Source organism: Podarcis vaucheri (genome assembly GCF_965113315.1).
Source record: "Podarcis vaucheri genome assembly, chromosome: 13".
Classification (NCBI taxonomy): Eukaryota; Metazoa; Chordata; class Lepidosauria; order Squamata; family Lacertidae; genus Podarcis; species Podarcis vaucheri.
This window is the reverse complement of record NC_138751.1, coordinates 48,364,348-48,392,147: the sequence shown is the minus strand read 5'-3', so window position 1 is coordinate 48,392,147 and position 27,800 is coordinate 48,364,348. Positions and strand designations below refer to the sequence as shown.

General features: G+C 48.1%; 1 protein-coding gene across 4 annotated transcripts; it reads right to left on the bottom strand.

Moving 5' to 3' along the window:
• Positions 1-1,026: 1,026 nt before the first annotated feature.
• EZH1 (enhancer of zeste 1 polycomb repressive complex 2 subunit) lies at positions 1,027-22,733 on the bottom strand. 4 transcript variants are annotated; one of them, XR_014212801.1, is made up of 20 exons: positions 22,637-22,694; positions 19,251-19,371; positions 18,716-18,844; positions 17,298-17,417; positions 14,565-14,685; positions 13,876-14,049; positions 13,156-13,258; positions 11,860-12,023; positions 10,827-10,918; positions 9,313-9,490; positions 8,026-8,222; positions 7,815-7,906; positions 6,833-6,873; positions 6,285-6,410; positions 5,970-6,148; positions 4,758-4,853; positions 3,650-3,802; positions 3,355-3,435; positions 1,930-2,014; positions 1,027-1,837 (listed from the first exon to the last, which is right to left on the bottom strand). XR_014212801.1 is itself a non-coding variant. In XM_082194845.1 (20 exons), the coding sequence occupies exons 1-20, from the start codon at positions 22,687-22,689 to the stop codon at positions 1,777-1,779; spliced, it is 2,295 nt and encodes a 764-aa protein (XP_082050971.1). In that variant the 5' UTR covers positions 22,690-22,692; the 3' UTR covers positions 1,027-1,776. The 4 variants fall into 4 exon arrangements, 3 of the variants coding, with proteins under 3 accessions (XP_082050971.1, XP_082050972.1, XP_082050970.1); XM_082194845.1 differs by having other exon boundaries at positions 3,650-3,731; positions 22,637-22,692; XM_082194846.1 differs by lacking the exons at positions 1,027-1,837; positions 1,930-2,014 and having other exon boundaries at positions 3,085-3,435; positions 22,608-22,733.
• Between the last annotated feature and the right edge of the window lie 5,067 nt (positions 22,734-27,800).

Here is a 27,800-nt window from a genome sequence, read left to right as displayed (position 1 = left end):
GGAAATCCTGATTTCTGAGGGAGAGGAATTTGGTCAGGAACAGACTACACATCCCATCATCCCTGGTCACGCTGGAAGGGGCAGATGGGAGTTGTAGTCCCGACACCATCCCTGAAACAGCATTTCGTAAGGTTTCATTCTAGCTGGGACATGTACCCTCAAACATCCCTTGCAAGAAACCTCCTGCAGCTTCAAAGGTGCTGATATATTTATTCATTTATTTAAAAGCTTAAAGGGGCAAGACCTGACCAAAAACGTGAACTCAGCAAATGAGGAGGAGTGTTGCCAGTGCTGCAAGGCCTGAGATTCTGCTGGAGGGCTGGGAGAGGACAGATGATGAATAAGCAACTTTCTTGCTTCAGAGGCGACGGGAGAATTGCTCACGAGACTCTGGGGGAATTAAGGCTTGTAGCCACAGAGTCATTTCTTAAAAACAGCGGGTCTTGGGCAGCGCAGCTGCAGCACCATTCTGCGCAGTCGCTTTGTCGCTACCGGCAGGGACTCTTGGTTCAGCCTCGCAGGACTGAAAACAACCGGGGCTTCCTCTGGACTCTGAGAACGCTTTGTACTTCCCGTCCAGTGGCGTAGCGTGGGGGGTGCCAGCCGCACCGGGCGCAACATCTAGGGGGTTGCGCTCGCTGCCTCCGGAGTCGCCGAAGAGCCTCGGGCGCAGGCTGTAGCGGAGCCGCATGTCTCGCGGAACCGACGAGCTGTGCGCGCGTCCAGGCTGAAGGCGCCCGGCAGGCAGCGGCTCTCAGCGCTCGCCGCGGAGGACGCGCCAGGCAGCCCCTCCTCACAGCCCCGCCTCCGCCAGTGCTGCTGCAGCTGCTGGGCCGTTGCATTTTCCTCGCCTCTCTGCCCCCCTCCTCCTCCGGGCAAGCGGCGTCGTTTGGGCGGCAGCGCCAGCGGCAACTCGCAGGTTAGGGGTTAGGGGGGGCGCAAATTACTTGCCTTGCCCCGGGTTAGGGGGCGCAAATTACTTGTGTTGCCCCGGGTGCTGACAACTCACGCTACGCCGCTGTTCCCGTCTCCCAATATCTAACACATACTGACGGGATGGAAGAGACCCGATTATGGCCAGGGAGGAGAAGCCCCATTACGCCCTAATGCAACCAACAGAAGGGGTTAAATCACTACCATGGGAGACCCAAACCAGAGTCGATGGCGTCTGCGCCCCGTCTCCCATGCCATGACGCCTCCTACAACCCTCTGCCCCATCTTACTGAGCCACTTTACCTGCCCCAAACACTCCTCCTCACCTTTCTGCCCATATCTCTATGTGCCCATGCTCCTTGCTTCTATCTACAGCTCCTTAGCCTATACAAATTCCTTGCTCCCATGACCTCCTGTGCTTAGCACTTCATGGCCTATCCTTCCCTGCAGGTGGGGTTCTCGCTTGTGTTGCTCTTGCCTGCAGAGAAGGGAGGAGGCAGCCAGAGGAAAATAATACTTCCTTCAGTTCAAACCAGGCTTCCCCGCAAAAGACCAACAGAGCCCACAAAGCCCAGCGTCCCAACCCCAGGCTCATTCTGCACGGGGCAGGGCTCAAAACGCCTTTTCAGCACCTCTGAATTTTCCTCCGACGGCAATTGAGAAGTGCTCCCCAGCTCAGGCCTTGGAAGTCAGAATCTCACTTCTGTAGGACGTTTGTGGGCCTCTCCTGATCCTCCTTTCCTTCTCTGAAGAGGGACCTGGATGGAATGAAGCGCTCACGACACACACAGCAACAAGGGAAGCAGCATGGATAGGGTGTGGCGATGCTTGCTGGGAGCACGGCTAGATTATTTCGCCTTCTCTTTCTATGCCAACGTATTTGAGCGCGTCTGCCTGGCTGTACCTGCGGAGAAGAGAAAGCAACGTGGACTTTCCTCCGCAACTTCTCAGAACCTCCCAGAGCTAAAAAGCTTGCGCGCCTTCACGCACTCTCACCTGTAATCGAAAAAGAGTTCTTCACCGGCCTGGATTGCTCTCTTGGCAAAGATCCCAATGCGGTGGTCCCCGTTCACCATGACCACTGAGCAAGAGAGGGAGCGCGTCAGTTGCAAGGCCACATCAATGTAGGACAATCGCTCCTCCCTCCCTCCCTCCCTCCCCCACCAGCTCCTCAGGGTCCCAGCCACCCACCAACCATCCACATACGTGGTCCCGAGTTCAAGGTACTTGCTAAGACACAGCAAAACTTGGGAAGAAGGTTCCAGATGGTTTCTTCACAGCCAGAATCTACTTTTGCACATAAGCATCAAACTGGCATAGAGAAGTAACTGGTTAATCCACCCCCACCCCCATTTTATTTACAAAGACTAGAAACCCAAAAGCTTTTACTGAACGCTAGGATCTATTTCTTAAATTCACTAGACAGCCAACAGCTATCATTATCTTTCTGCCATTCTGGATTTTGCAAGAGGCACTCAGTGAAGTGAGTGGCTTCCAGCAGTATCTGAATTAGGGCTTTCAGACACTGAGCCTTCATCCCATCTCAGCTTCTTGTTTCTCCCCCACAGCTGCAGGATGTTACTCCCTTTTTCCCCAGAATCCCTGATAGGGCCCTCGTATCTACGGGACCGCCTCTCCTGGTATGCCCTGCAGACTACCTTAAGGTCCATGAACAACCATAGTTTAGAGGTCCCGGGCCCTAAGGAAGTCAGACTATCCTCCACCAGGGCCTTTTCAGTGATGGCTCCGACCTGGTGGAATGCTCTGTCCCATGAGACTAGGGCCCTTCAGGATTTAACCTCCTTCCGTCGGGTCTGTAAGACAGAGCTATTCCGCCTGGCCTTTAATTTGAATTCAGCCTGATCTTTTATTTCCCTTCCCTCCCCCTCGCCTTTTATGAAGATCACCCGCTCTGAGACCCCACAGCTAATTCTCCCCTGTCCTCCTCGCTGGCTCAAGTAGGACCGATTCAGTCAGCTAGCCCTGGGGATTATCTAATACTTATTTCCCCTAAATTGATTTTTGAATTTTATTGTTATTCATGTTTTTATACTGTATTTTATGTTGCTTTTATAATTAAGTGTTTTAAATTTGTTGTTAGCAGCCCTGAGCCCGGTTTTCGAACCGGAAAGGGCGGGGTATAAATAAAAAATTATTATTATTATTATCTGTGCTCAAAACCTCCCCTTTCAGGAAAACCGATTCTACCGAAGATTTCTACTTTCAAAAACCTGCAGCCACATTTCCGGAAGTTTTGACTACAGAACTGCTTCGCTGTGGTCCTCTTTATCTGACCTGATTATTTAAAAATGCATTTCCTACCATGTCTGCTTTATTTATTTATGGGGGTGGGAGGGATGAGAAAGACACCAAAGGGCTATTCTGCTCCCACAGAACAGTCGCTGAGCCCACCCATCTTACCTTTGGCATAACAGTTGGGGTTGACAGAGTGGTTTGCAAACCGGATTTTGTTGCCTTTCCGGGTGGCGTCAACAACGAAATCTGTCCGGGGAAGAAAAGCAGAGCTAAAGAGACCACAGACACTACTGGGCCCTATTGAAAAAGCTGAACTGCCTCCCTCCAAACCAAGCAGAGGGGCTGGATATTTTGGGGGGAGGGGTTCCCCCATTGCCACTACCATGCGAATTGCTTCCCCCCCATCCCCTTCCCCTTCCGTTACTCAGGATTGTGTCACTGATCCGACGCGGTCAGTTACCGTTATTGAGGTTGAAGAGGAAGCTGGACATGTACTTGTCATAGACCTTCCCACGTCGGTCAGCCTCATCTTGAGAGATGAGCTGAAGCAAGCAAGGAAGGAAGGACAATAGATAAAAGCCAGTGAGTGGGCAAAAGGAGACCAAGTCAGATCCTGTCAAGCAAGCAGATAGGGTTGTTACAGGGATCAACCTCCCTCAAAGAACCCCTAGATCGGGCAGACAAGAGCCCCCCCCCCCCCAAAGCGGAAAAAGACCAGCACACATTCCCTGCAAGAAACAGCACAGCGGGGGAGCGAATACAGTCGTACCTTGGATCCCAAACACCTTGCAAGTCAAACGTTTTGGCTCCCAAACGCCGCAAACCTGGAAGTGTGTGTTCCGGTTTGCGAATGTTTTTCGGAAGTCGAGCGTCTGACTTGGCTGCGGGAGCTTCCTGCGGCCAATCGGAAGCTGCGCCTTGGTTCCCAAACGTTTTGGAAGTCAAAAGGATTCCGTTTGCCTTCCAAGGTATCTTCGACTGTATAGTCATGAAGGAGAAGAGAGCACCTAACCCTAGCTCAGCCTCACTTTCCCGTAGAACGGCAAAGACCACTACCTATGCGTTACAATATCCCCCCCTCCCCTAAGAGTTTGAGAGAATAGCATCATGACTGCCTGGAAAGTTTCCCCCAACCACAGCCCACGTCAGCTGGCCACAAATGATCACAAACGCAGAGGCTGTCTGCCTGGATCTTCAAGCCCCAGGTGCCATTACTTAGAAGGACTGCTGACCCAGGAAGCGCCCCCAAAATCCAATGGCAGGCAATTTCCAGCTGCCTCATCTTAGCCTTTGGGCTATGGGGGGACGGCAAAACCAGAGCTAGCCACAAAACGCACTTTGGCGAAGGATTTGACAATTGCACAGGTTTCCCATCCAACGCCAGACCTGACCAAAGAAAGCTGCGCTTCCTCCACCAAGTCCCTTTCCCGCCTTATGAGATCATGGAGGTAGGAAGCCAAGAAATCTTTGATTTGCTGCCCCACCCCCTCCGCCACCAACAGAGCAAAGGAAGGCCGCGCCAGAGAGGAATTTGGAGCTCCCATGCCACATCCTGCCTCCCAACTCACCTCCCCGCAGTACTCAGAGATAAATTCATTCTTCTGCACCGCCTCCTTGATGAACGTTCCCCACCCGGCAACATCCGATGGGGCGAGCAGCAGGTGCTAAGAGGAGGAGAGATGGAAGGTGCCTCAGCCTGCCCTGCCGGGTCCCTGGGAGAGTGGCGGAGGACCACACTGACCCAGGGACTCAGAGGGCTGGGAGGGACCAAATAGGTACTCCAGGCCCCCTTCAACACATCCGTTATCCACTACCCACATCCGTACTGGAAGACGCCTGTCCTTCAAAGACCCCCAATCCGTTGATGCTCTAACTCAGGCTTCCTCAACCTCGGCCCTCCAGATGTTTCGGACTACGATTCCCATCATCCCTAGCTAGCAGGGACGATGGGAACTGTAGTCTCAAAACTACAGTTGAGGAAGCCTGCTCTAACACAAAGCTCCCAATCTGTTGGTGCTCTGAGCCCGGAGCAGCAATGCTCAGAGGATCCCCTTCGGAAAAGCAAGCTGCTTAGCCCTTACGGCTGTGGAAATAAGCCCAGTGATGCTTGTCGAAGCTGTGAAACTTACTTAGCATTCCCATTAAAGAATGGTATTGGGGTTGAGCATTTCTCTTCTTTGTTTTTAAGTGGTTTTTACAAATTCATTCACGCTCAAAACCGCAAGTAATAAGAATTACACAAGATTCCTCCGAATCTCAACACTTCCCTCCTCCCTTCTGTGGGTTCTGTAGTTAACTTTTTCAACTGCGTTATTATAAATCTTCCTGTTTTTCCATTCCTCCATCGTATCCGAAGTCTATGTAACATTACAAGAGCTATTTAAGACCTGCCAAAGAGTTGAAGTGTTTACAGTGGTCTGTTTGCTTCCGCTTGCTTCTCCCCATGGCTAGCGGAAGCAAACGAGTTACGCAAAACACACCAGTCTGTGCAATTGATGTATTTTGCGTAGCTCAGTTTGCTTCTGCTAGCCATGGGGAGGAGCGAGAAATAATGAGAAATGCTTGGGGTTGAGTATTGGCCATTACTTCTTGCTCCTCCCGATGGCTAGCAGAAGCAAAAGGAGTTATGCAAAATACATCAGTTGCACAGAACTCCTATGCAGGCTTTCCCCGTTCCGACCCCACCCCTTCCACAGCAAATTCAAATGTCCACACCAACCCACAGCATGCAATCTCGACTAACCTTCTCTCTCCTCCCCACTCTCTGAACAGAGATATACCTTCTTAAGACCCCGCTGGATGCTGCAGTTCTTGCAAGAAACCACCTTGGATTCCCAGTGCTCCGAGGCGCCGCAGGTCAGGCAGAGGTCCGGGTCACACTCTCGGACCGCCAGGTAGCAGGGGCACTGCTTGGTGTTGCACTGCGTTTTGCACCGGCAGCCTGGGAAACGGTTCTGGCCTTGCGGGAGGAAAGAACAGAGACACATTTCAAAGGGACTCGCGCGCCACGAGAAAGACGGAAAACAAACCCACATGAGGCCGAGTGCCTGCCCACTCTTCCTGGAGCGCCAGGATTTTCAAGCCTCGCCCCTTACAGTCGGGATTGCACTGGCAAAACTTCTCGCAGAAATTCTGGGTCACGATGCACGGGCAGGAGCTGTCGCAAGGGTGGTCCGGGTGGTCGCAGGGCTGGTAGTTGTACACCTGAGTGGAGGAACTGTCTGCACAAAGAGAAAGAGGGGGAAGCTGTGAGCTGAGCCCCGTGGAAGTTTGAGGGTCTGACACGACAGGAGACCCCCAACGGACAGTGTGCCCCACATGCAGAGGGCCACGCTCAGCTTCACCTAGCGCTAGAATAGGGCTTGAACGACAAGAGGCTACGCTTTTGAGACCTTGGCAACCATAACTTCCCCGTTACGGCCTTTTCTTTAAATAACACGAAGGGCGATGAGGGAATACCTGCTCTGACTTGAATGGCACTGTCTTAGGAGAAGCGACAAGGGGATTCTGTTCAAGATTCAAACAGGAAAGACAACAGGCATGGCAAAACAGGGTGCCTGTTGACATTCTGGACCCCCCCCCCCAAATTTCCAGTTGGGCAGAAAATCGAACCGGGGCATTGTTGGGGAAGAATGCACAGTACCTTTTTTAAGTTGGATCTTCCGACAGTGAGCAGCCCAGAGCCTTTGTTGGAGACAGGGGCAGGGGGAGAGAGGAGAGAGAAAAGAATGCCCCAGTGTGACGTTACCATATGAAAGTGCTGGAGGTGAAATAGTTAAACAGGTTACCCTATCAGAACCCAGGGGGTGGAGCCAGAGGGACTATAAAACCAGCTCTGGGAGGGGCAAAGGGTGGTGTTCATTGGGAGTTGGGTGGTTGGTTGGAGAGGGAGTGAATTGGGCTAGAGTTGTGGGTAGGTTGAGTTAGTGTAACAAAATAGGCTGAGTCGGGAACAGTTAGGGGCTAGGCAGACAAGTAAATATAGGAAAGTTGGTTTAGTGAGTGAGAGCAGGTAGCGGAAGTTATAGGTCTGGATAGGCACCCAATGAATGTAATTGACTGCTACCGTTTATGAAACCACACGCTTGTTAAACTGCAATAAATAAACAAAAGTTTATGTTCCAATTTAACCCCGACTGGACTCAGTATTGTACCAGGTAGAGCCTGGGTGGTGGCAGCGGGAAATAAAGTGGTGGCACAGGGATCAATAGACGGTGAAACGTCCGGGGACCCTGTGTGATCGCCACACCCAGTTTTAATCCTGATGACACACCATGCTGAATCCCCAAGGCTCAGTAGCTTCTATCCTGATCTTCCCTGACACATCCTTCCCCGAGGAACTGGCAGCTGGGGGAACAGCAATATGGGCGGGAGGGGGCTTTCCAGCCAAACAACACTCAGAGAGGGGTGTGGGCATGAAGCAGCCACATCTTGGATCTTTGACCCCTTTCCTCAATACGTGTGGAAAAGCAGAAACAACAGCTAGGGATTCATTTGTCCTGGGCAATCCCTGCCCCGCCATAGGCTTCATCAAGGGGCAACTATATTCTGTAGCCCAATGGAACTACTTTTACGTGGGACTTCCTCATGAGCCTCCTACTGGACAGGCTGTCCTGGCCACACACCTGTGCTTCCTCTTCTTCTTCTGGGAAGGATTCAAGAGCTCATTCATGGGCAGCTTCATGATCAAGGACTCCTTTACTGCAAACTGAAAGACCTGCCAGGAGAGAAATGCAGCTCGTTCAAAGGACTCTCAACGTCAGGAACTTTGCACATGCGATGCCTGGTGCTGCCGCCAGTCTGGTCTTCCCAGCCACCCAGAGGTCCACCATATACCTGCTTGCAGGTCTTGGTTCCCAGGAGCCGAGAGATTGAGCAGAAGTTGTTGAAGTAAGTCCCGTGGAAGACGCGGAAGAGGGACTCCTCGGCTCCGGTCCACTCGACAGGCTCCAGCGGCATGTCAGCCACAAAGGGCTGCGAAGAGGCAGGGCTCAGCTTCGGCTTGGTTGGGGTTTGGCAACGTGAGTTTGCCTCTAGGGCAACACGAGAAAGAAACACAAAAGGTTGGAAGAGAATCCGCCTAACAAAGCAAGCTGCAAGGGAGCTACTGGTCCCTTTTGCCGCGGGACAATCCTCAAAAAAAAGAAAAGAAAAAAAAGAAGTAGGCTTTTATCAGATGCTTTTATCTCTAACCCCACTCCAGGCTTGAACCTGGATGCAGAAAGCAGGTTCTGGGATTAAGCTCTGTTTGGAAGTACCATATTTTTCGCTCTATAAGACGCATTTTCCCCTCCTAAAAAGAAAGGGGAAGTGTGTGTGCATCTTATGGAGCGAATGCAGGCGGGAGGCTCTGCTCAGCACCCCCTTTAAAGAGCCGCGTGGAGGGTGTGTGCGGCTCTTGGGGGCTTTTCCCCGAGGAGGAAGAAGGGCAGCCCGGCAGTCCCTTCTCCCTCCTCGGGGAAAAGCCCCAAAGAGCCGCATATACGCTCCACGCAGTTCTTTAAAGGGAGAGCGGCTCTTGGGGGAGCCTTCACCCCGCTGCCCGGGGCTATCCCATAAGCCAGGACAGCCAGCTGCACAGCGATCCCACTAGCTGTCCTGGCTTCTGGCTTAACACGCGGCTCTTTAGGGAGGCGGGGGAAGGGACAGAGTGCATGGCTCTGTCCCTTTCCCCACCTTCCAGAAAAGCCCCCAAGAGCTCCTTTTCACGAGCTGACGGGCTGCCCTTCTCCCTCCTCGGGGAAAAGCCCCCAAGAGCCGCACACATGCTCTACATGGCTCATGAAAGGGAGCGCTGAGCAGAGCCTGGGATGCATACAGCCTCTGCTCTGCACTCCCTTTAAAGAATCTTTTTTCCCTTGCATTCGCCCTCTAAAAACTAGGTGCATCTTATGGTCAGGTGCGTCTTATGGAGCGAAAAATACAGTGAATTCTGGGGGAACTCTGCCTTGAAAACAGCAGGTTATGCGTCTCCTTATATCTGTTTAACCAGCAACCCCAAGCAGCACAGGAAAATCTTGCTCAGCAGGAGCTGTTGGGGGCCACGATTTCTGCAACTCCTGAACGCACACACACACACGCACGCACCCTTCCCACAGGGCAATGAGAAGATCTGTCAAGTACCAGAGGAACTGGAGGCCCAGTCATTGCCCGTGTCTCGGTCGCTATCGCCTTCTTTCGCTTCGTTGCTCGTGGAGGCGGAAGCGCTGGAAGTGTTATTGAGTGTGAGATGCCTGCGGCGACGTCGTCCAGAGCACTTGGAACGTGGATTGTACAGCACAGCAAACTCCTTGGCTCCCTCCTATAAGCAAATCTTCATTAGAAGAGTCCACACAGAGACATGGGGATTCCCTAGTGCTGCGTATCTCAAATTTGGTCCCCCAGCTGTTGTTGGACTACAACTCCCATCATCCCTTGCTAGCAGGACCAGGCTAGCACCTGCCTATGAAGTTCCTGTTGTTGAAGAAGAATGGTGGGTTTCAGGTCAGTATCAGAGTGCTGGGGCTGGGGAATTTGAAATGTTCTTCCATTAGCAATTATTTGCCAGTAATGCTTCTATATTCTACACACAGAACAAACAGGTCATTCTCAAAGTAAAATAATAAAAGGATGCCAATCTGAAATAAAAAGGGCTTGCTTACTGTGATTTTTGTAAGCCACATTGTGAGCCTTTTGTAGCTAAAGAACAGAGCTTTTAAATAAAAGTAAATAAAACAAACATTCGGAAACCACCTGGAGAACGTAACACTCTCCCAAGACATTCTAGTGCTGGCCTTACAAGTTGCCATTCTTCAACAAAAGAATAAGGGAGACTCTGGCATTACTTGGAACTGATCAGGAAATTTGATCTTATTCATTCAGGTCAGAATGGAGGCAACAGTTTCATTTCCCACTTACAGGTGTTAACCAGCACAACAAACCAAGGATGACTGTGTTATCATCACTTGTTAATGCTGTGAATGGCTGCTGCACTTATCTTGTATACATTCAAGGTTTACACAGAAATTCTCACAGACTATCATTTGTCTCTCTCTGTCAATGTGTGTGTGCATAAGACAGAGAGAACGAATAGTGCTAACTCTAATGAGTGGACTGCGGTCCAATAAATGTGCTAGCCTTAAAAGGTGCTAAAGAATTCCCCTCTCTCTTTTTTTTTGCTCCAACATAAAGGTAAGGATAAAGAGACCCCTGACCATTAGGTCCAGTCGTGGCTGACTCTGGGGTTGCAGCGCTCATCTTGCTTTATTGGCCGAGGGAGCTGGCGTACAGCTTCCGGGTCATGTGGCCAGCATGACTAAGCCGCTTCTGGTGAACCAGAGCAGCGCACGGAAACGCTGTTTACCTTCCCGCCAGAGTGGTACCTAGTTATCTACTTGCACTCTGACGTGCTTTTGAACTGCTAGGTTGGCAGGAGCAGGGACCGAGCAAAGGGAGCTCACCCCGTCACAGGGATTCGAACCGCTGACCTTCTGATCAGCAAGTCCTAGGCTCTGTGGTTTAACCCACAGCGCCACTCGCGTCCCTTTGCTCCAACATATACCACCCTAGATTCTTCACTTCTAAGTGTTCTGAACAGAATATCTTCTTCCTAAGTGTACATCTCTCTCCCACCCTAACGTAACCTCTACCCAACATACCAACCACAGGAAGCACTCTGGCCCGCAAGGCTCCATTTCAATTTTGGTTTCTCTGTTCTTCCGCTTGTAAACGTTGGGAGTAGCGTGAAAAGCTAGAAGACAGAAGTCATTTTGTCTGGGTTACAATGAGAAGCTGACGAGATCACCTGTTGCTCTGATCCTCATCAGAAGTCCTCCCTCCCCCTTCCTGTGAGAGCACCCCAAATCCAGCACTAAATAATAAAAGTTACTATTACAAGTTCGAGAGAACTTGGCAATAACCCCACCCATATCCAGCACACCAGAATGCAAGAGTGGGGTGGATTAGGGGGCATTTAAGAAAGAAAATCTATCCTCCCAAAGAACTTGAGGAACTGCTCGTGTCTTTCACATGCTGCTAATTAATCTTGCAATGTTTCATTATGGATGAATAATCCCAATTGAGCCTGGCTGGCTGAGGTTACCACTAGTATTGCAAGAGCTAACCCAGGGTTTCCCAAACTTGTGTCTCCAGCTGTTTTTTTGGACTACAACTCCCATCATCCCTAGCTAGTGGGACCAGTGGTCAGGGACGATGGGAACTGTAGTCCAAAAAAACAAAACAAAAAAACAAAAAACAGATGGAGACCCAAGTTTGGGAAACGCAGAGCTAACCAATAGGAATTTTAAGTGAAATGTTCACCTGCAAATGAATTATGGTTTGTAATCATGACATGTGTTTTACAGATTTTGTTAAACCACTCTGGGGTAGACAGGTGGGTGAATGGATAAGCAGGCAAGTGGGGAATTTCTCTAGGGCAACTTTTTGCAGAGGCGCATTCCAAATGGTGGGTATGGATACATTTACAGAGGAGAAGTTGGATCCTGCTAGGAACCTGGCAAGACAAGATTGGCTAAGATCTTTAGGGAACGTTTCCCATGTCATAGGGAGCATCTGGGCAGCTCAAATACTTGGATGTAACCGCTTTGGAATAGCCACTGCTTCCCCCTGAATTTGAAAGCCGGAACAGAAAAGGTTGGGGTGAGAGAGGTGGGGATTGTGTCGGAAACTTACGATGGAGGAAGCAGTCGTACTTGAAGCAGCGCCTGCAGAAGAGTGTGTGGAAAGAGTGCAGGGCCTGCTCACGCTGAACAGATTTGGCACACGGTCCATCGATGTTTGGCGTGCATTGGGGAGGGAGCACATTCGGGTCAGACTCTTTTGTCAGTTCTCTGTATCTGTGGAGGGAGTGGGGTGGATAGAAAAGTCACTCGAAGGCACTCAATAAGGTGCTCCAAATGATAGGATTGCTCAGAGCCAGCTGGGTGGATGGACAGTTTGCATCGGTGACGGACTTAAAAACACCTGCCACTTTCTAAAATTCTTCCGCCATTTCAACCCTGCCATTTCAGGGTTGCCTTGTTAAGAGGCAGATGCCGCGTTTGGTGTTACTCAAGCACAAAGCACTATGCCCAGGAATACAACCGGACACCTTCAAGAGAGCTCCAGACATCTGGACAATCTTCATCATGCTGCAGATTCTGGGATCACAGAGTCAGAGCAGGGCAGAGCCAAGAAGACGTCTAATCCAGCTCCTTTTATGAACCACATTCATCCGCTGCCCAGTGCCCAAAGATCAGCCCACCTGGTCCAGACCTTAGCACGCAGGAAGCCAAGTCCATGGCAGCGCATAGGCCTACAGAGCATATTGCTCAAAGGTTCATTGGACAAGCAAGCGGAGTCTCACACTGCAGTGGCGGGAGGCCAAAATAAGGCAGCACACACACCAGGATCATTTCCATGTAGTAATTAAGGGGAAAACCTTGGTTTAAATTGAGCATCTCTACCTACACTGCAAAGCGACGCGGGTGGCGCTGTGGGTAAAACCTCAGTGCCTAGGACTTGCCAATCGTATGGTCGGCGGTTCGAATCCTTGCGGCGGGGTGAGCTCCCGTCTTTCGGTCCCAGCTCCTGCCCACCTAGCAGTTTGAAAGCACCCCGAAGTGCAAGTAGATAAATAGGTACCGCTTTATAGCGGGAAGGTAAACGGCGTTTCCGTGTGCTGCGCTGGTGCTGGCTCGCCAGAGCAGCTTCGTCACGCTGGCCACGTGACCCGGAAGTTTCTCCGGACGGCGCTGGCCCCCGACCTCTTAAGTGAGATGGGCGCACAACCCTAGAGTCGGACACGACTGGCCTGTACGGGCAGGCGTACCTTTTACCTACACTGCAAAGCAATGGGTGACACTCACAAGTTAAGCAGTGCAAACCATGTATTCCAGTTACTGATCCTGGGAATTTATAACTCCACCTACTCTTATAACCCATGACTAGAAATGCCAAAAGACTGTGTCAATAATAAAAAACGGCTACCTTTCCTTCATATCCTCAGGAAAGCCGTTCTCTGGGAACATTGACGAAAGAGCAGTGAAGATCATGTCATTTGGAAAGTGCTTCTTCAGACATTTCTTGTTGCCTGCATCACAGGGAAGGAGGGAAGGGGGGTGATTTCTGAATTAAAGCACTTTATTCCCCTCCTGGAAAGAGTCTTCCAAGATAGGAGTGGCCCAGAGCAGAGTTAGAAAAAACCCTATAAAAGTAAAGCAGATGCTCATACAAGCATTAGATAATACGCCAAGTGTAAGATAGAGGAATCCCACAATTTTATTCTACAAAGCAAACAGGTTACATGGAATTATTGTACATAGTGTGCAGGTAGCCATTCAATGCTTCCCATGCAGCAAAATACACACCTTACGGCCTTGATCTGCATGTAATTTGAAATTTAGTTCTTACAAGAAAAGGAACTTCCGCATACGAATTGTGGAGTGTTTGCAGCAGCCCTTAACCTGCTCCTTCTCAGATCAATAGCAGCAGCCTGGCTAGTGACAAAAAATGCTAGCAAATTTAGCAAAACGTGCGTGGAGTGGCTTCCATAAGGTGCCATCATTTCTGGGGTGATACAAGAGCTGTGAATTTTAGCAGAAATGGACTCCGATCTGTATAACAAGCAAGGCCTGTATGGTTCTGACAGCATCATGGTGTGCCGTAATAGGAGGGGGGAGGGTGATACTGGGAGGGTAACTGGTTTACCTTCCACGGAAAGCCACTTCCTCTTCCGGGTGACAGGCAGCTCGTCCTTCGCCGCTTCCTGTTTGCCTTCCACAGCATCGTGGCCTTCCTCTTCCTCCTCAGAGTACTGATTGAGCGCATCCACCAGCTCCAGGAACACAGCATCGCTGATCAGGACGGAGGTCGAGAGCATTTCTGGATGGGAGAATCAGGCGAAAGGTGGGATGGCATATACTCAAGCGTGGAAAAGATGCAGCTTCTCTGTCATCGCAACGACGATGAGAATGTCGACGATGGCACACAAATCCAGTACAGTGGTACCTCCAGTTACGTCCGTTTCATGTTACGTTCTTTCAGGTTACGTCCTGCGGAGACCCAGAAGTACTGGAAAGGGTTACTTCCGGGTTTCGCCACTTGTGCATGCGCAGATGTGCAAAATGGTGTCACGCGCATGCGCAGAAGTGGTGAATCGTGACCCGCGCAGACACACCGTTGCGGGTTGCGCTCTTTTCATGTTGCTTACGGGCCTCTGGAACGGATCCCGTTCGCAACCAGAGGTACCACTGTACGTGCAAGCAGAGTATTGTCCGTAAGGGTGATAGACTCTTCCAAAAATGAAATGCTAAGAACTCAAGGAATCTCCCCTCCTGTCCACCAGCCACCACCACATGGCCTCTTACATCCCTGTTGAAAACTATTGCCCTCATTACCTTCCTCTCCATGGACTTTGCCGTCATAGTTGTTAATGAGCTCCTCAATGAAGGTTTCATCCTCCTCTTTCACCTCGTCCCCCATGTAGGGGATGTTGCACAGAACGGTTTCATCCTCCACCTGCAAACGGAGTAGACACAGCAGGTGGTTGTCCCTTGTCCACTCACCAGGAGCGCCTGCAAATGGCAGATTGCACGGCTACCTTAACGAGATCCCAGAGGGGTATTTGGTGGTCTCGCTGCATAGCCCCTTTCTTAGCACCAGAGAGCAGATCTTCCTTCCTCAGTGGGAGAGGGGATCCTGAATGCATTATTCCCCTCTCCCACCCTCTGATGGCAAGGCCTCTGATGGCAAGGCACACCTGCTAGAGATTTATCTCTTCCTGTAGAATAGGGTTTCCCAAACTCGGGTCCTCAGCTGTTTTTGGACTACAACTCCCATCATCCCTCGCTAACTGGACCATCGGTCAGGGATGATGGGAACTGTAGTCCAGAAACAGCTGGAGACCCAAGTTTGGGAAACACTGCTGTAGGATGTGGCGCACAAGGTTCTGATCCTACCCACTTGGAAGCAGCAGGGCATTTTCAGAATTTCTGCTCCCTAATTATTTGTTGGTCTCCTGGATTAAATAGTTTTGAGGTGGGGGGACAGCTAGACAAAGTACTTCCCCATACACCAGCACACACTCTACCATTGCAAGGTGCACAACTCACTCTTCTGGCTATCAGGCAAAGAAAAGAGACAGCCTTGAGAGGTGCAGCGAGATGACAAGTGGCAGGCTTTTTATAACCTTACCATCTGCATTACTGCATTAAAGGAAAACTTATGAAAATGATATATAGATGGTATATTACACCAGTAAAACTTGCAAAAATGTACAAAACATGTAAGAGGTGTTGGAAATGTAAAGAAAAAGATGGTACATTTTATCATATGTGGTGGGAATGTAAGAAAGTGAAAAGCTTCTGGGAGTTGATATATAATGAGCTGAAAAAAAAATGTTGAAATATACATTTGTTAAGAAACCAGAGGCTTTTCTTTTAGGAATTGTCGGTAATGAAATAAATAGAAAGGAACATAAATTTTTCCAATATGCAGTAACAGCAGCAAGAATATTACTGGCCCAGAAATGGAAACAAGAACAAATACCAACGTTGGAAGAGTGGAGAATGAAGCTGATAAGGCTACGCAGAACTTGATAAACTGACTGGGAAGATCAGATATCTACGAGATCAAAAGTTCATCGAGGACTGGGGAAATTTAGTTGAATACTGGGAAGGCATAAGTGATAATGAAATAATGCTAGTGGCATTTAGAGAAGCTCTGTAACAGCCTAAGAAATATTGTAAAAAGGCAAAATAGAAGTGGGGGTAGGTATAAAGGCAATAGCAAAATTTGGAAATGTGTAACTGAAGAAGTTAGAATTTGGATGATTGGCAGAGAAGCTGAAGGAAGTCAAAAACGGAAAATTTAATAGAAATTGTAATGTGGTATGAATGTATGGAAAATTAATAAAATATAATTTGGACAAGTGGCAGGCTTTTTATAACCTTACCATCTCAACACAGATGCAAGAAGGCAACAGGGGGAAAGAATGGAGGGGGCTCAACAGCTGGAATGGAACAGCTGGAATGGATTGTTTCCTGCTGCCTCTGCACCTGGGATTTTGCGAAAAGTTCCTTATAATGTGGGAATCTGAAGCCAGGCACCTCTGCTAGCAGGCCTTATCTATCTCTTCTCGCTCTGATCCTCTCTGTAGGTGGGCAGGGAAACAGCCTCACATTGGAGGAATAATAATAATAATAATAATAATAATAATAATAATAATTTTTTATTTCTATCCTGCCCTCCCCAGCCGAAGCCGGGCTCAGAGCGGCTAACAACATTAAAATGATACAACATTCTAAAATCATTTCATTCTAAAATCAGTTCAAATCAAATTAATGGCAACCATTAATTCTGTGAGGAATGCCAAAGGAGGGGGTCAGACTGTGCCTTGGCCAAAGGCCTGGTGGAACAGCTCTGTCTTGCAGGCCCTGCGGAGAGATGTCACGTCCTGCAGGGCCCTAGTCTCTTGTGACAGAGCGTTCCACCAGGCCGGGGCCACAGCCGAAAAAGCCCTGGCTTTGGTTGAGGCCAGCCTAACCTCTCTGTGGCCCAGGACCTCCAAGATGTTTTTATTTGAAGACCGTAAGGTCCTCTGTGGGACATACCAGGAGAGGCGGTCCCGTAGGTACAAGGGTCCTAGGCCGTATAGGGCTTTAAAGGTTAAAACCAGCACCTTAAACCTGATCCTGTACTCCTCTGGGAGCCAGTGCAGAAGGTATAGCACCGGGTTAATGTGATCTCGCAGCGAGGACCTCGTAAGGAATCTCGTCACAGCATTCTGCACCCGCTGGAGTTTCTGGGTCAGTCTCAATGGCAGCCCCACGTAGAGCGAGTTACAATAATCCAGTGGAACTCAAGCTTCTACTGGCAGTCCATTAATGGGACATTTTTTTTATTCTGCAAATCATGCTGGACCTCCTCAGTCCCACATGGGGCAGAGTGTGAGAGATATACCACCCCTTGCAGCACCCCCACAATATAGCCGGGCAATATGCAATGCAGTTCCATTTCCCCAACCAGACACTAAAGTCTGAATCAGGAACATTTGCTCAAAGTAAGTTCTCACGCAAAACTGTTATTTGCAGCAAGGGATTCTGTATGTATGGTAACGGCTGGTCACCTACCATGAAATTCTGCTGAAGCGGGGACCAGGAATACATGATAGGCACCAAAGCCACAGTGTTCAGAGTCCGCATGAACAAGGTCTGGGTGGTCAGACTGGGGAAAATGCTCTCGACTGTGCACTGGAGTGGTGAGAAAAAAATGTTACACAACTGACAGATAGCAATTTATTCAGTCTTCCAATGCCAAGGTAACCTCAGCTCCACTGACTCTCAATGGTTGCTCAACCCAATTGAAGGTGCAGGTTCTTAAATGCCAAGGCCCAACTCCCAGAACATTGAAAAACACCAACATACTGTACTGTAGTCATTGTGTGTGGCTCCGCTGGTGCTTCTCTTTTGACCTATAAGACCCTGCTGATTATTCCTCTGCGTTCAGTCAGGCAACAAATTAAGCTAATTCCATTCAGATGGGAATCTAGGGTGGGCTGTGACCTGGAATTGTGCTGCTGTGTTAAAATGGGCTTGATCTTGTTTGCTGTCAAGCCATAACAGTGGTACAAGAGTTGGTTGTGAATATGCAGAGAACCAAACCAGGCCCCTTAAATATGGTCAGGTGTACCTATTTGTATTCCTTGGAAGGGCTTCAAGACATGAGTCTGGGGAGAAGCCCTCACTCAGATTAAACCTGCTCAACCCACAAGCGCACTCTTCACTACCTCTGTCCTAGAAAGGCAAGTCTCTAGCAAGAAGGGACAAGAGAACAACGCAGGCTGAACAGAAATTCTTGACATATGTTGTTTTGTTCAACCTCCTCTATTCTCTAACAGAAATCTGTTCCACAAAATGGAACAATGGCAAGGAATGAGGGGCACATGGCAGGAGGAAACAGCATTCTAAAAACAATATTCCTCTTTTCATCATCTAGGTCTCAAAGAGACTGTCGTAACTTCCTTTTGCATCATCACTGGGTACAGCTGAGCAGAAGGGACTGCAACTAGCCAGCAGGAGGAACTGGAGTACAACTAAGCAGGAAAACCTTTATACTATTGAAAGCAAACCATTCTATCCAAACCCATTTCTGCATGTTTCCCTGGTTTTGTAAAGGCTAGCATTTTTTATTGAAAGTTCAGACTGGGATTCTCCATGGGACAATACTTTGCATGAGCTGGTCTATGCCACACTACTTAAGCTTTTCAAAAGCGCTTCTCCAATTCATTATGAATAAATTGTGAACCTGAGATGTGGAACCCGTGGCCCTCCAGATGTTGGTCAGCTCCTGTCAGCACTGCCAACGGACAGGGTTGATGAGGATTGGAAGCCAACATTACAAACCCTGCTTTATAATATGGCATTGCAGAACACAAAAAGGTAGAGATATCTTCGTGTGCGGATACAAATGCTAGGGGAGGAGGCACAGAGGGTCACAACATGGCAGACTGGCACATCCACAGAACCCAACAGCTGCCTCCTCAGCATACCTGTTTGAGAAAAGGATGTCCTCCAACCAGCTTCATTGATTGAATAGGTTGAACTCTAAGCTTCTTCCAGTCTTCGTTCAGAATGTTTATCTTCTCCTGAACCTTTGCGTAGTTAGACACAAACAGCGCCTAGAGAAAAAGAAGATGCTTGATTGCCAGCCTCGCCCTTAAGAAGTTTCCAAATCCTTTTGCCACTGGGGAAGAAGGTGCTCCATGGAGACTGCTTGAACTTAGCTAGCAGGAAGTTGCTGTTAAGCCTGCATCCCTGATAAAGGAACAATTAACGATCTTATGCAGGTTGGCAGAATTTCAAATCCACACAATTTTTATGCTGGTTCAGCGGAGAGCAATCTCTCCCACATAACAGCCTGTAATGACATCTGCTTGCCTTCGGTCTCAAATATGTCACCATATCTTTTCTATCAACCGGGGGACCTCCTTGCTCTCTCACACATTAATAAGTGAGTTTTGGTTTTCCTTAGTTAATAATTTTAAGATTTTAAAAAAGGCAGTCATTCCCCTCGTGGCTCTTTACCTTGGCTCCCATGTTTGCTTGCAGTCTCTTGAGCTGCCTAAGGCGCATATATTCTGACTTGACCTTCCTTTTCCAGTAATGGATGCATTTGGACGTTGGTACGGCTGGAATCTCCATTTTCCTGGGGGGAAGACAAGAAGGAGCATATGAGCTATGTGAACAGTAAATGGAACCAGAGTTGTTGTTGTTGTTGCTAATATTATCGGCAACAAATCTCTTTCTGTTCTGTATCATTCATGCAGATTGATATATTTACTTGTTCTACATAGCTATTAGCCCCGGGAAAGTAGGAAACCTATGGCAAAGGGAGCGGGAAATTCCGATCAGCTGATATTCCACTCGGAATTACCTCTGGTTCTTGTTATTTCACTATGCATTGCTCCTACTTTGTGGCTTCTCTTCACACCAGAGTCCTCTCCCTTTATAATAAAAGCTTGCATTCTCTATCATGGTTATGAGAAGTTGGTAAAAATAAGACTTAAGTTTTAAGCTTTAAGGCTTTTTATAGTAAGATAAGATTAAAATAGATTAAGGTAATGTAATGACAGAATACTATGAAATATGGAAAGGATTTACTGCGACAATTAATAACCAGGATACAAAAAAAGGGAGGAGGAGGAGACCAAAGAAAGAAGGTAATGACAGTTGAGGATTTGAGAATGATGGATTTGTTTTTGAGTGTTTGTGGTGTATTTTTGTTTTTTGAACTTGTATTGTTTGATGTGGTTTGTTTTTTCTTGTTCTTTTTCTGCCTTGTTTTCTTTTGTAACTCTAAAATATTTCCAATAAATATCATATTTATATATAATAAAAGCTTGCATTCTCAAGTTGCTGAACTGCACCCATTAACAGCTTTTGTTTGGTGCAGTTGCAAAGCTCTAATCATAAGGTGAATGGGCCCTTAGAAATTCAATTAATACAGCACCATCACTACCAACACTTCTGCAATAACTTAAGAACTGCAATGGCTGAAGTATGTGGGGATTTCAGGATGCAATCAAAAGGATATAATTAGAGCTTTGAAGGCAACGAGTGCTTGTGATTAACAACTAGTTGAAGAGGATGGCATGACTCCTTCTCATACAGCTGAACTATGAATTGGGGATGCAAGGAACTCCAGACCCTCAAAGAATGCAGAAGCCACAGCAGAGAGCAAGCAGAAACTGCTATAGATCTAGACATAGTTCTCTACTACAGTGAAGAGCCAACCACGATCTCTTTTTCTTTTTTTTCTTTCACTAGGAAGAACAGGGAAAATGCAAAAGACCCTTTCATCTCTCCTCATTCAACAGAAGGATGTGGAGCATCCTTGTAGAGCAGCTTTCTCCAACAGTGCTGGCTGGGGTTGGTCCAAAATACTTAAAGGGCACCACATTTGGGAAGGCCGTTGTACGCATACCTGGGCGTTTTCAGGTGCTTCCATCAGCACCATTTAAGTCAGAAAGCACAGAAACCTGCCTAGATCAACACTTCAACAAGAGTTGAAAATAAAGGGGTGGAGGAAGAAGCAAAGAAGCTTCGCTTATTGCCCACAAATTCCTCACACAGCAGCCAGGAAACACACCACAGAAAAACAAAAAAATCTGAGCTTTTCACGCCCATTTCTTTTTCCACACATGCCTCTGCCGGAAGAAGGCCAGGAAGCGGGGGGGGGGAGAGAAGGCTGAAAAGTGCAAAGCTTTGGGAGCATTCACAGGCATGGGAGATTCAAAGGGCCCTCCGTCCCCACAACAGTCAGCCCCAATGAAACCCTGTCACCTTATGGAAAGATGTCCTGAAACCCCCCACCCCACCTCCTTTTTGACCCCCTTATGGGAAGATGTCCCTGACACCCCTTCCTCCTTTTTGACCCCCTTATGGGAAGATGTCCCTGGCACCCCTTCCTCTTTTTTGCACCCCCTAATGGGAAAATGTCCCTGATACCCTCACCCCTTTTTGCACCCCCTAATGGGAAGATGTCCCTGACACCCCCTCCTCCTTTTTGCACCCCCTAATGGGAAAATGTCCCTGACACCCCTTCCTCCTTTTTGACCCCCTTATGGGAAGATGTCCCTGACACCCCCTCCTCCTTTTTGCACCCCCTAATGGGAAAATGTCCCTGACACCCCTTCCTCCTTTTTGCACCCCTAATGGTAAGATGTCCCTGACACCCCTTCCTCCATTTTGCACCCCCAATGGGAAAATGTCCCTGACACCCCCAGCCCAACCCCCACCCCTTTTTGCACCCCCTAATGGGAAGAATTCCCTGACACCCCCACCCCTTTTTGCACCCCCTAATGGGAAAATTTCCCTGACACCCCTCAACCCTTTTTGCACCCCCTTATGGGAAAATGTCCCTGACACCCCTCAACCCTTTTTGCACCCCCTTATGGGAAGATGTCCCTGACACCCCCACCCCTTTTTGCACCCCCTAATGGGAAAATTTCCCTGACACCCCTCAACCCTTTTTGCACCCCCTAATGGGAAAATGTCCCTGACACCCCTTCCTCCTTTTTGCACCCCCTAATGGGAAAATTTCCCTGACACCCCTTCCTCCTTTTTGCACCCCTAATGGGAAGATGTCCCCGACACCCCTTCCTCCTTTTTGCACCCCCTAATGGGAAAATGTCCCCGACACCCCTCTACCCTTTTTGCACCCCCTTATGGGAAAATGTCCCTGACACCCCTTCCTCCTTTTTGCACCCCCTTTTGGGAAAATTTCCCTGACACCCCTTCCTCCTTTTTGCACCCCCTTATGGGAAAATGTCCCTGACACCCCTTCCTCCATTTTGCACCCCCTTATGGGAAAATGTCCCTGACACCCCTTCCTCCTTTTTCACCCCCTTATGGGAAAATGTCCCTGACACCCCTCAACCCTTTTTGCACCCCCTAATGGGAAAATGTCCCTGACACCCCTTCCTCCTTTTTGACCCCCTAATGGGAAAATGTCCCTGGCACCCCTTCCTCCTTTTTGCACCCCCTTATGGGAAGAATTCCCTGACATTCCCACCCCTTCATGCACCCCCTTATGGATAAATTCCCTGACACCCCCACCCCTTTTTGCACCCCACCCCTTTTTGCACCCCCTTATGGGAAGATGTTCCTGACACTCCCAACCCCCACCCCTTCATGCACCCCCCCGCCACAAACACATATTTTCAGGGGGGCCCCTCTCCCCTCCGCCTCCTCCTACCCCGGAAAACCGTTTCCCCACACCCTTCCCCGCCATTTCTGAGGAAGGGGCTCCCCATGGCACCCCAAATTGCCAATGCTTCCCCCCTCCCTCAAAGGTCCTTACTGCATAGGCGTGGCGGGCCCCCCTTTTATTCCTCAACCCACCCCAGAGCCCCCCCCCGTCGAGGCCCCCCCGTCACTCACTCCACAGACATCGCACTCAGGTGACCTACAGAGACCACAGAAGCAAACACCCCCCTCCTCCTCCGCCTTCCGATGCGCGCATGCGCGGGGAATCGCGTCACCGCTTCCTCCTCTCCGGCTCCCCGACGCGGCCCTCTTCCCGCAAAGCCACGCCCCCTTTGCCGCAGAGACCCATAGACTCTCAAGGGTAGAGGTGGCGCGTCCGGGGCGGATTCCGGGATCCGTAGTCGTTTCCTCTCGTGCGGTGAATTAAGTGGACATTGGCAATGGGGGGGGGGGGCGACACTTTTTTCTGTCTGTCTATTTTCAAAGTTTTTAGCGGGGCTGCGTCTAGGTAGCAGGTATGCCCCCTCCCCCCCAGTTAAAAAAAAACAGAGCAGCGAAGTAATACATTTTTTAATGTGTGTATATTTTTTATTAATTATATTTATTAAATATATATTAAATATTATTCCGTTTTGCGATTTAAAACATTCATTTAAACAACCTTAACATGTCAATGACTTCCCTTCTTCCCTTTACACGGTTCAATTTGCATATCACAAATCCTTGCATATTTTACATAAACTGTACCATTCAGTATTCCATTATTACACCCATCAAAACTTGTTTACGCTGTTGAATTTATCTGAATCCTGCCCATGTTTTCAAATATACACCCCCCATATATTCATTAAACGTTTTCCAATCTTCTCTAAACGCGTATTCTTCTTGTTCTCTTATTCTATATGTTATGTACTGAAGTTCTCACTCTGGGCCAGCAGGGGGATACTATAGATAGTTTTCACTCAGGTCCACATATGCAAACAAGGGATCGAAAGTGACGTTCAGTGATTGGATAGTTACAGAAAATGGTTACTGTTGCGTTCTAGTGAAGCTCTATATAAGCAGGCTGGCTGAACCCTTCAGTTCAGTTCAGTTCTGTTCTGGCCTGTGAATAAACAAGAGCTGTTTGAAGAATCGCTGTGTCGTCTGATATGTTCACCCACAATTTAACATTAGGTGCGCAAGCTGCGCATATTGCATCAGTTTACAGTAGTTGGGAAGAAGTCAGACGTTCTCATCCCCTCCTCTAATTTAAGGCGTTATTTAGAGAGAGGATGGTTTTGAAAGAATTAAGGGTTTAAAAGGGCAACACCTCCGCATGCCAGTCAATGTTTCTGCGTGCGACACGGTTTTGGAGCTGAATTGGTTTTAATATTTGCACCTCCACTTTTCCAACAGCGATTGCTGAGCAGGAACAGTAATAATAATAAATTGCAATCACTATAATATCAAACGCAACAGCCTATGTAGCAAACAACATGAAGAAATCAATCAATACAATTCAACAAAGTCATAGTTAACTCATAGCATGGCCAGAATACTGTCTAATTTCAGCCAGAAGGAGGGGAATTCACAAGATGAGGAGTGTTTTACAGGAGGGATTTTCCACTGGAAAAAGCAAACCAGTCCACACTCCCAGCACTCTGCAATATCAGCAACAGAATGTATAGTACAAGGTTGTTTTGCACAGCTCTGTAAACGATACCTGCTCGTGCTATTTTATTTTATTTTGTTGCTTTTAAAGGCACACTACTCCATAAACAACAAATCACAAGAAATAAAATCCAAATTGGAAAGAGTATAAACAACCCTGCTGTTTTGTGTTTGGGCGTGGAGACGCCGGTGCAATAATAAAAGCCTGGATTTCTCCGATTTCTATTGGCAGCTCCCAGTTCTTTCCTCCTTTTTCGACAGTTCTGTTATGCCTTGACATTTCTCTGATGAAAATAGGGATGTCCTATTCCATAATAGGGACATCCTATTCCTCCACCACCACCATCATTTTATCATTTATACCCCACCCATCTGACCGGGTTGCCTCAGCCACTCTGAGCAGCTTCCAACATCTATAAAAACATAATAAAACATTGAACACACACACAAAAAACAACCCTTCCCTATATAGGGCTACCTTCAGGCCAGGTCTTCCTGTTATATACCTGCTGGGACTGACAAGGCATCTGACCCTCACCTGAATCTCATAGCTCTCCTGACGAGTGCTTTGGTCTGCCCACCAGATACCAGGCACTCTACTATTCAAATTAGGCCCCAGTGTTTTTGTTACAACCCCCTTCTCAATTAAGTAATCAATTTTAATCTAGAATTTAAATTCTCAAAACTTTCTTATCAGATTATCAGATGTCTTCTAAAGGTTGTAGAGTTACTTATCTCCTTGGTTCGCGGGTTGCATAACTCCATACCCTCCAACATTTCTCTGATGAAGATATGGATAGCCTAAGGAAGAGCGGGACATTCTGGCATCAAATCAGAAACAGCTTCTGTAAATCTGGGACTGTCCCTGGAAATTGGGGACACTTGGAGGGTCTGCCTTAGGGTTTAGCAGCTTCTGTGTTGGACTAGAATTGAGTAACTAACATCTGATAGGCAGCACAATTCCTCAGGTTGGAACTGGGAGTGGTGACAGTGGCATGGGCCTTGTGTTAATTGTGGGGGGGGGGGCTACCTCAGACTTTTCAGAGTGAGACATGTTCACAGTGCAGCAAGCTTTTGGGTTCCACAGAATCTTTCAGGCAGGAGTAGAGAGGGTGAAGAGAAGCAAGTCTAAAATATAAATACAGTGGTACCTCGGGTTAAGTACTTAATTTTTTCCGGAGGTCCGTACTTAACCTGAAACTGTTCTTAACCTGAAGCACCACTTTAGCTAATGGGGCCTCCTGCTGCCACCGCGCCGCCGGAACCCAGTTTCTGTTCTTATCCTGAAGCAAAGTTCTTAACCTGAAGCACTATTTCTAGGTTAGCGGAGTGTGTAACCTGAAGCGTATGTAACCTGAAGCGTATGTAACCTGAAGCGTATGTAACCCGAGGTACCACTGTACTGTGGGAAATGACTATACAGTGGTGCCCCACAAGACGAATGCCTCGCAAGACGGAAAACCCGCTAGACGAAAGAGTTTTCCATTTTGGAGGTGCTTCGCAAAACGAATTTCCTATGGGCTTGCTTCGCAAGACGAAAATGTCTTGCAAGTTCCTGCGGGTTTTTTTCTTCCTCCCCCTTTTTCTAAGCCGCTAAAGCCACTAAAAGCCGCTAAAAGCCGCTAATAGCGCTAATAGCGCTAATCCGCTAATCCGTCAATGGGCTTGCTTCGCAAGACGAAAAAACCGTTAGATGAAGAGAATCACAGAACGGATTCTTTTCGTCTTGCGAGGCACCACTGTATATAACCACTTTGCCTTATTCCCAGAAAATGGCTGTACTTGCCGACCTTACCTCTACACTGCCTCCAGAACTGATCTTTTGTGGTTGGACTCACCCTTGGAACATGAGGTGATCATAACATGAGGTCACCTTAGAACTTATACACAATACAGAACGCAATTTTCTATCCTAATGAAGGGGGGAGCGGTAAGGTGAATCATTCCCTTCTTATGAAGAACACCACGATTGGTTTTTGTTTTTCAAAAAAAAATAAATTATTCAAAAGTTATAATACAGTTGAAATGCAATGCATTTAAAGACCACTATTGTTCTCTACCAAACTCGCATGGTTTCAAAATGTGCCTCTGGTGAGAGCAACGATATCACACATTGCTGCATGCACATCCCAACAGGGAAAACTCTCACATAGTCTCTGACACTTCAGAAACTTGAACCACCATTTGTTTTGGCACTGGGACTTGGCTATTTTGAGTTTTTGCTGGAAAACAGCCAAGCAACTCCCCTCTTGAAGTTTGTATATCTCGCATAGGGCTGAAGGGAAATCATTTGCCAATACCTCTCTCCCCTGTTTTGAGGAATGTTTATAGAATTGGTCTTATCTTACTGGCTTCAAAACTATGTTTTCCTTCTCATTGGTTCCATATACCTGAGCATAGGGGTAACTGATACATTTTCAGCATGCTGCTGGCTTCGTAGCTAGAGAGCAGGGCCATCTTAACTCGAGGTACCACTGTATTTGTTATGTATTGAAGTTCTCACCCTGGCCACCAGGAGTATTGTGTATGTAGTTTTCACTCAGGTCCACGTCAGTTGTTTTAGGCAGGAAACCCTGGGTTGTCGTTGCTACAATGTTGACAGCCGGCTGCCTATAAAAGCAGGCCGGCTGAGCTGTTTGCTGTTCAGTTCTGCTCCAGCTTACAAAATAAAGAGCTGCTTTGGAGAAATCGCTGTGTTGTCCACTATGTCAACCCACAACTTAACACTGGCGACAAAGGTGGGATTGATGGACAACAGAGCACAGCCAGATGCAGCGACCCCACTATTCAACAGTATTGATTAATACGATCCTTCGTAACTCGCGCTAGCAAGTTTCTTCATATAGCAGAGTGCTTCCCCCTATTAGACAGCAGGAAGTTGGTTGCAGACTCGTTAGAATCTCTTAAAACAATGAGCAATTCAATCTGGATTGCCCAGATTGGGATATGCTCCTGGGTAACACCCCTTGAATCCCTCTTAAAAGAATAAAGATACAACAGTCTTATTCATAAATAACAAAAACAAGTTGACTCATGATGAGGCAGAGCGCAGTGTGAGCCCTGAAGGCAGGCTTTAGGCTTAAAGTTACAAATACAGTGGTACCTCGGGTTACATATGCTTCAGGTTACATACGCTTCAGGTTACAGACTCCGCTAACCCAGAAATAGTGCTTCAGGTTAAGAACTTTGCTTCAGGATGAGAACAGAAATCGTGCTCCGGTGGCGCGGCAGCAGCAGGAAGCCCCATTAGCTAAAGTGGTGCTTCAGGTTAAGAACAGTTTCAGGTTAAGAACGGACCTCCGGAACGAATTAAGTACTTAACCCGAGGTACCACTGTATGCTTAAGTACGCCTTACCTTGTGCTGGGATTTGATCCCTGCATGTACTGGTAATTTTCCATTGTTCAGAAAACAAGTGTGCTGCCTACCTGTTCATTTTCTCAGCACGGCAGCATTAAGAAGCAAGGATCTCCCTGGAATCTGTGAACAATGAGATGATCTTGGAGTATGTTTAGGATTCTCCAAAGCCAGCTCACCCATGGAACTATCACCTCCCGTTCATCAAACCTCAGGATATTCATGCCCCTTGCTTGATAGTTATCTATGATGAATGACTCTTTCTTTCAACAACTGGTCCAGTTTGCAAGAGGCTCACATGGGAGGGTTTCACAGCCAAACTCCCAAGTCGATGTGGGCCATAGGGGTCTCAGACAGC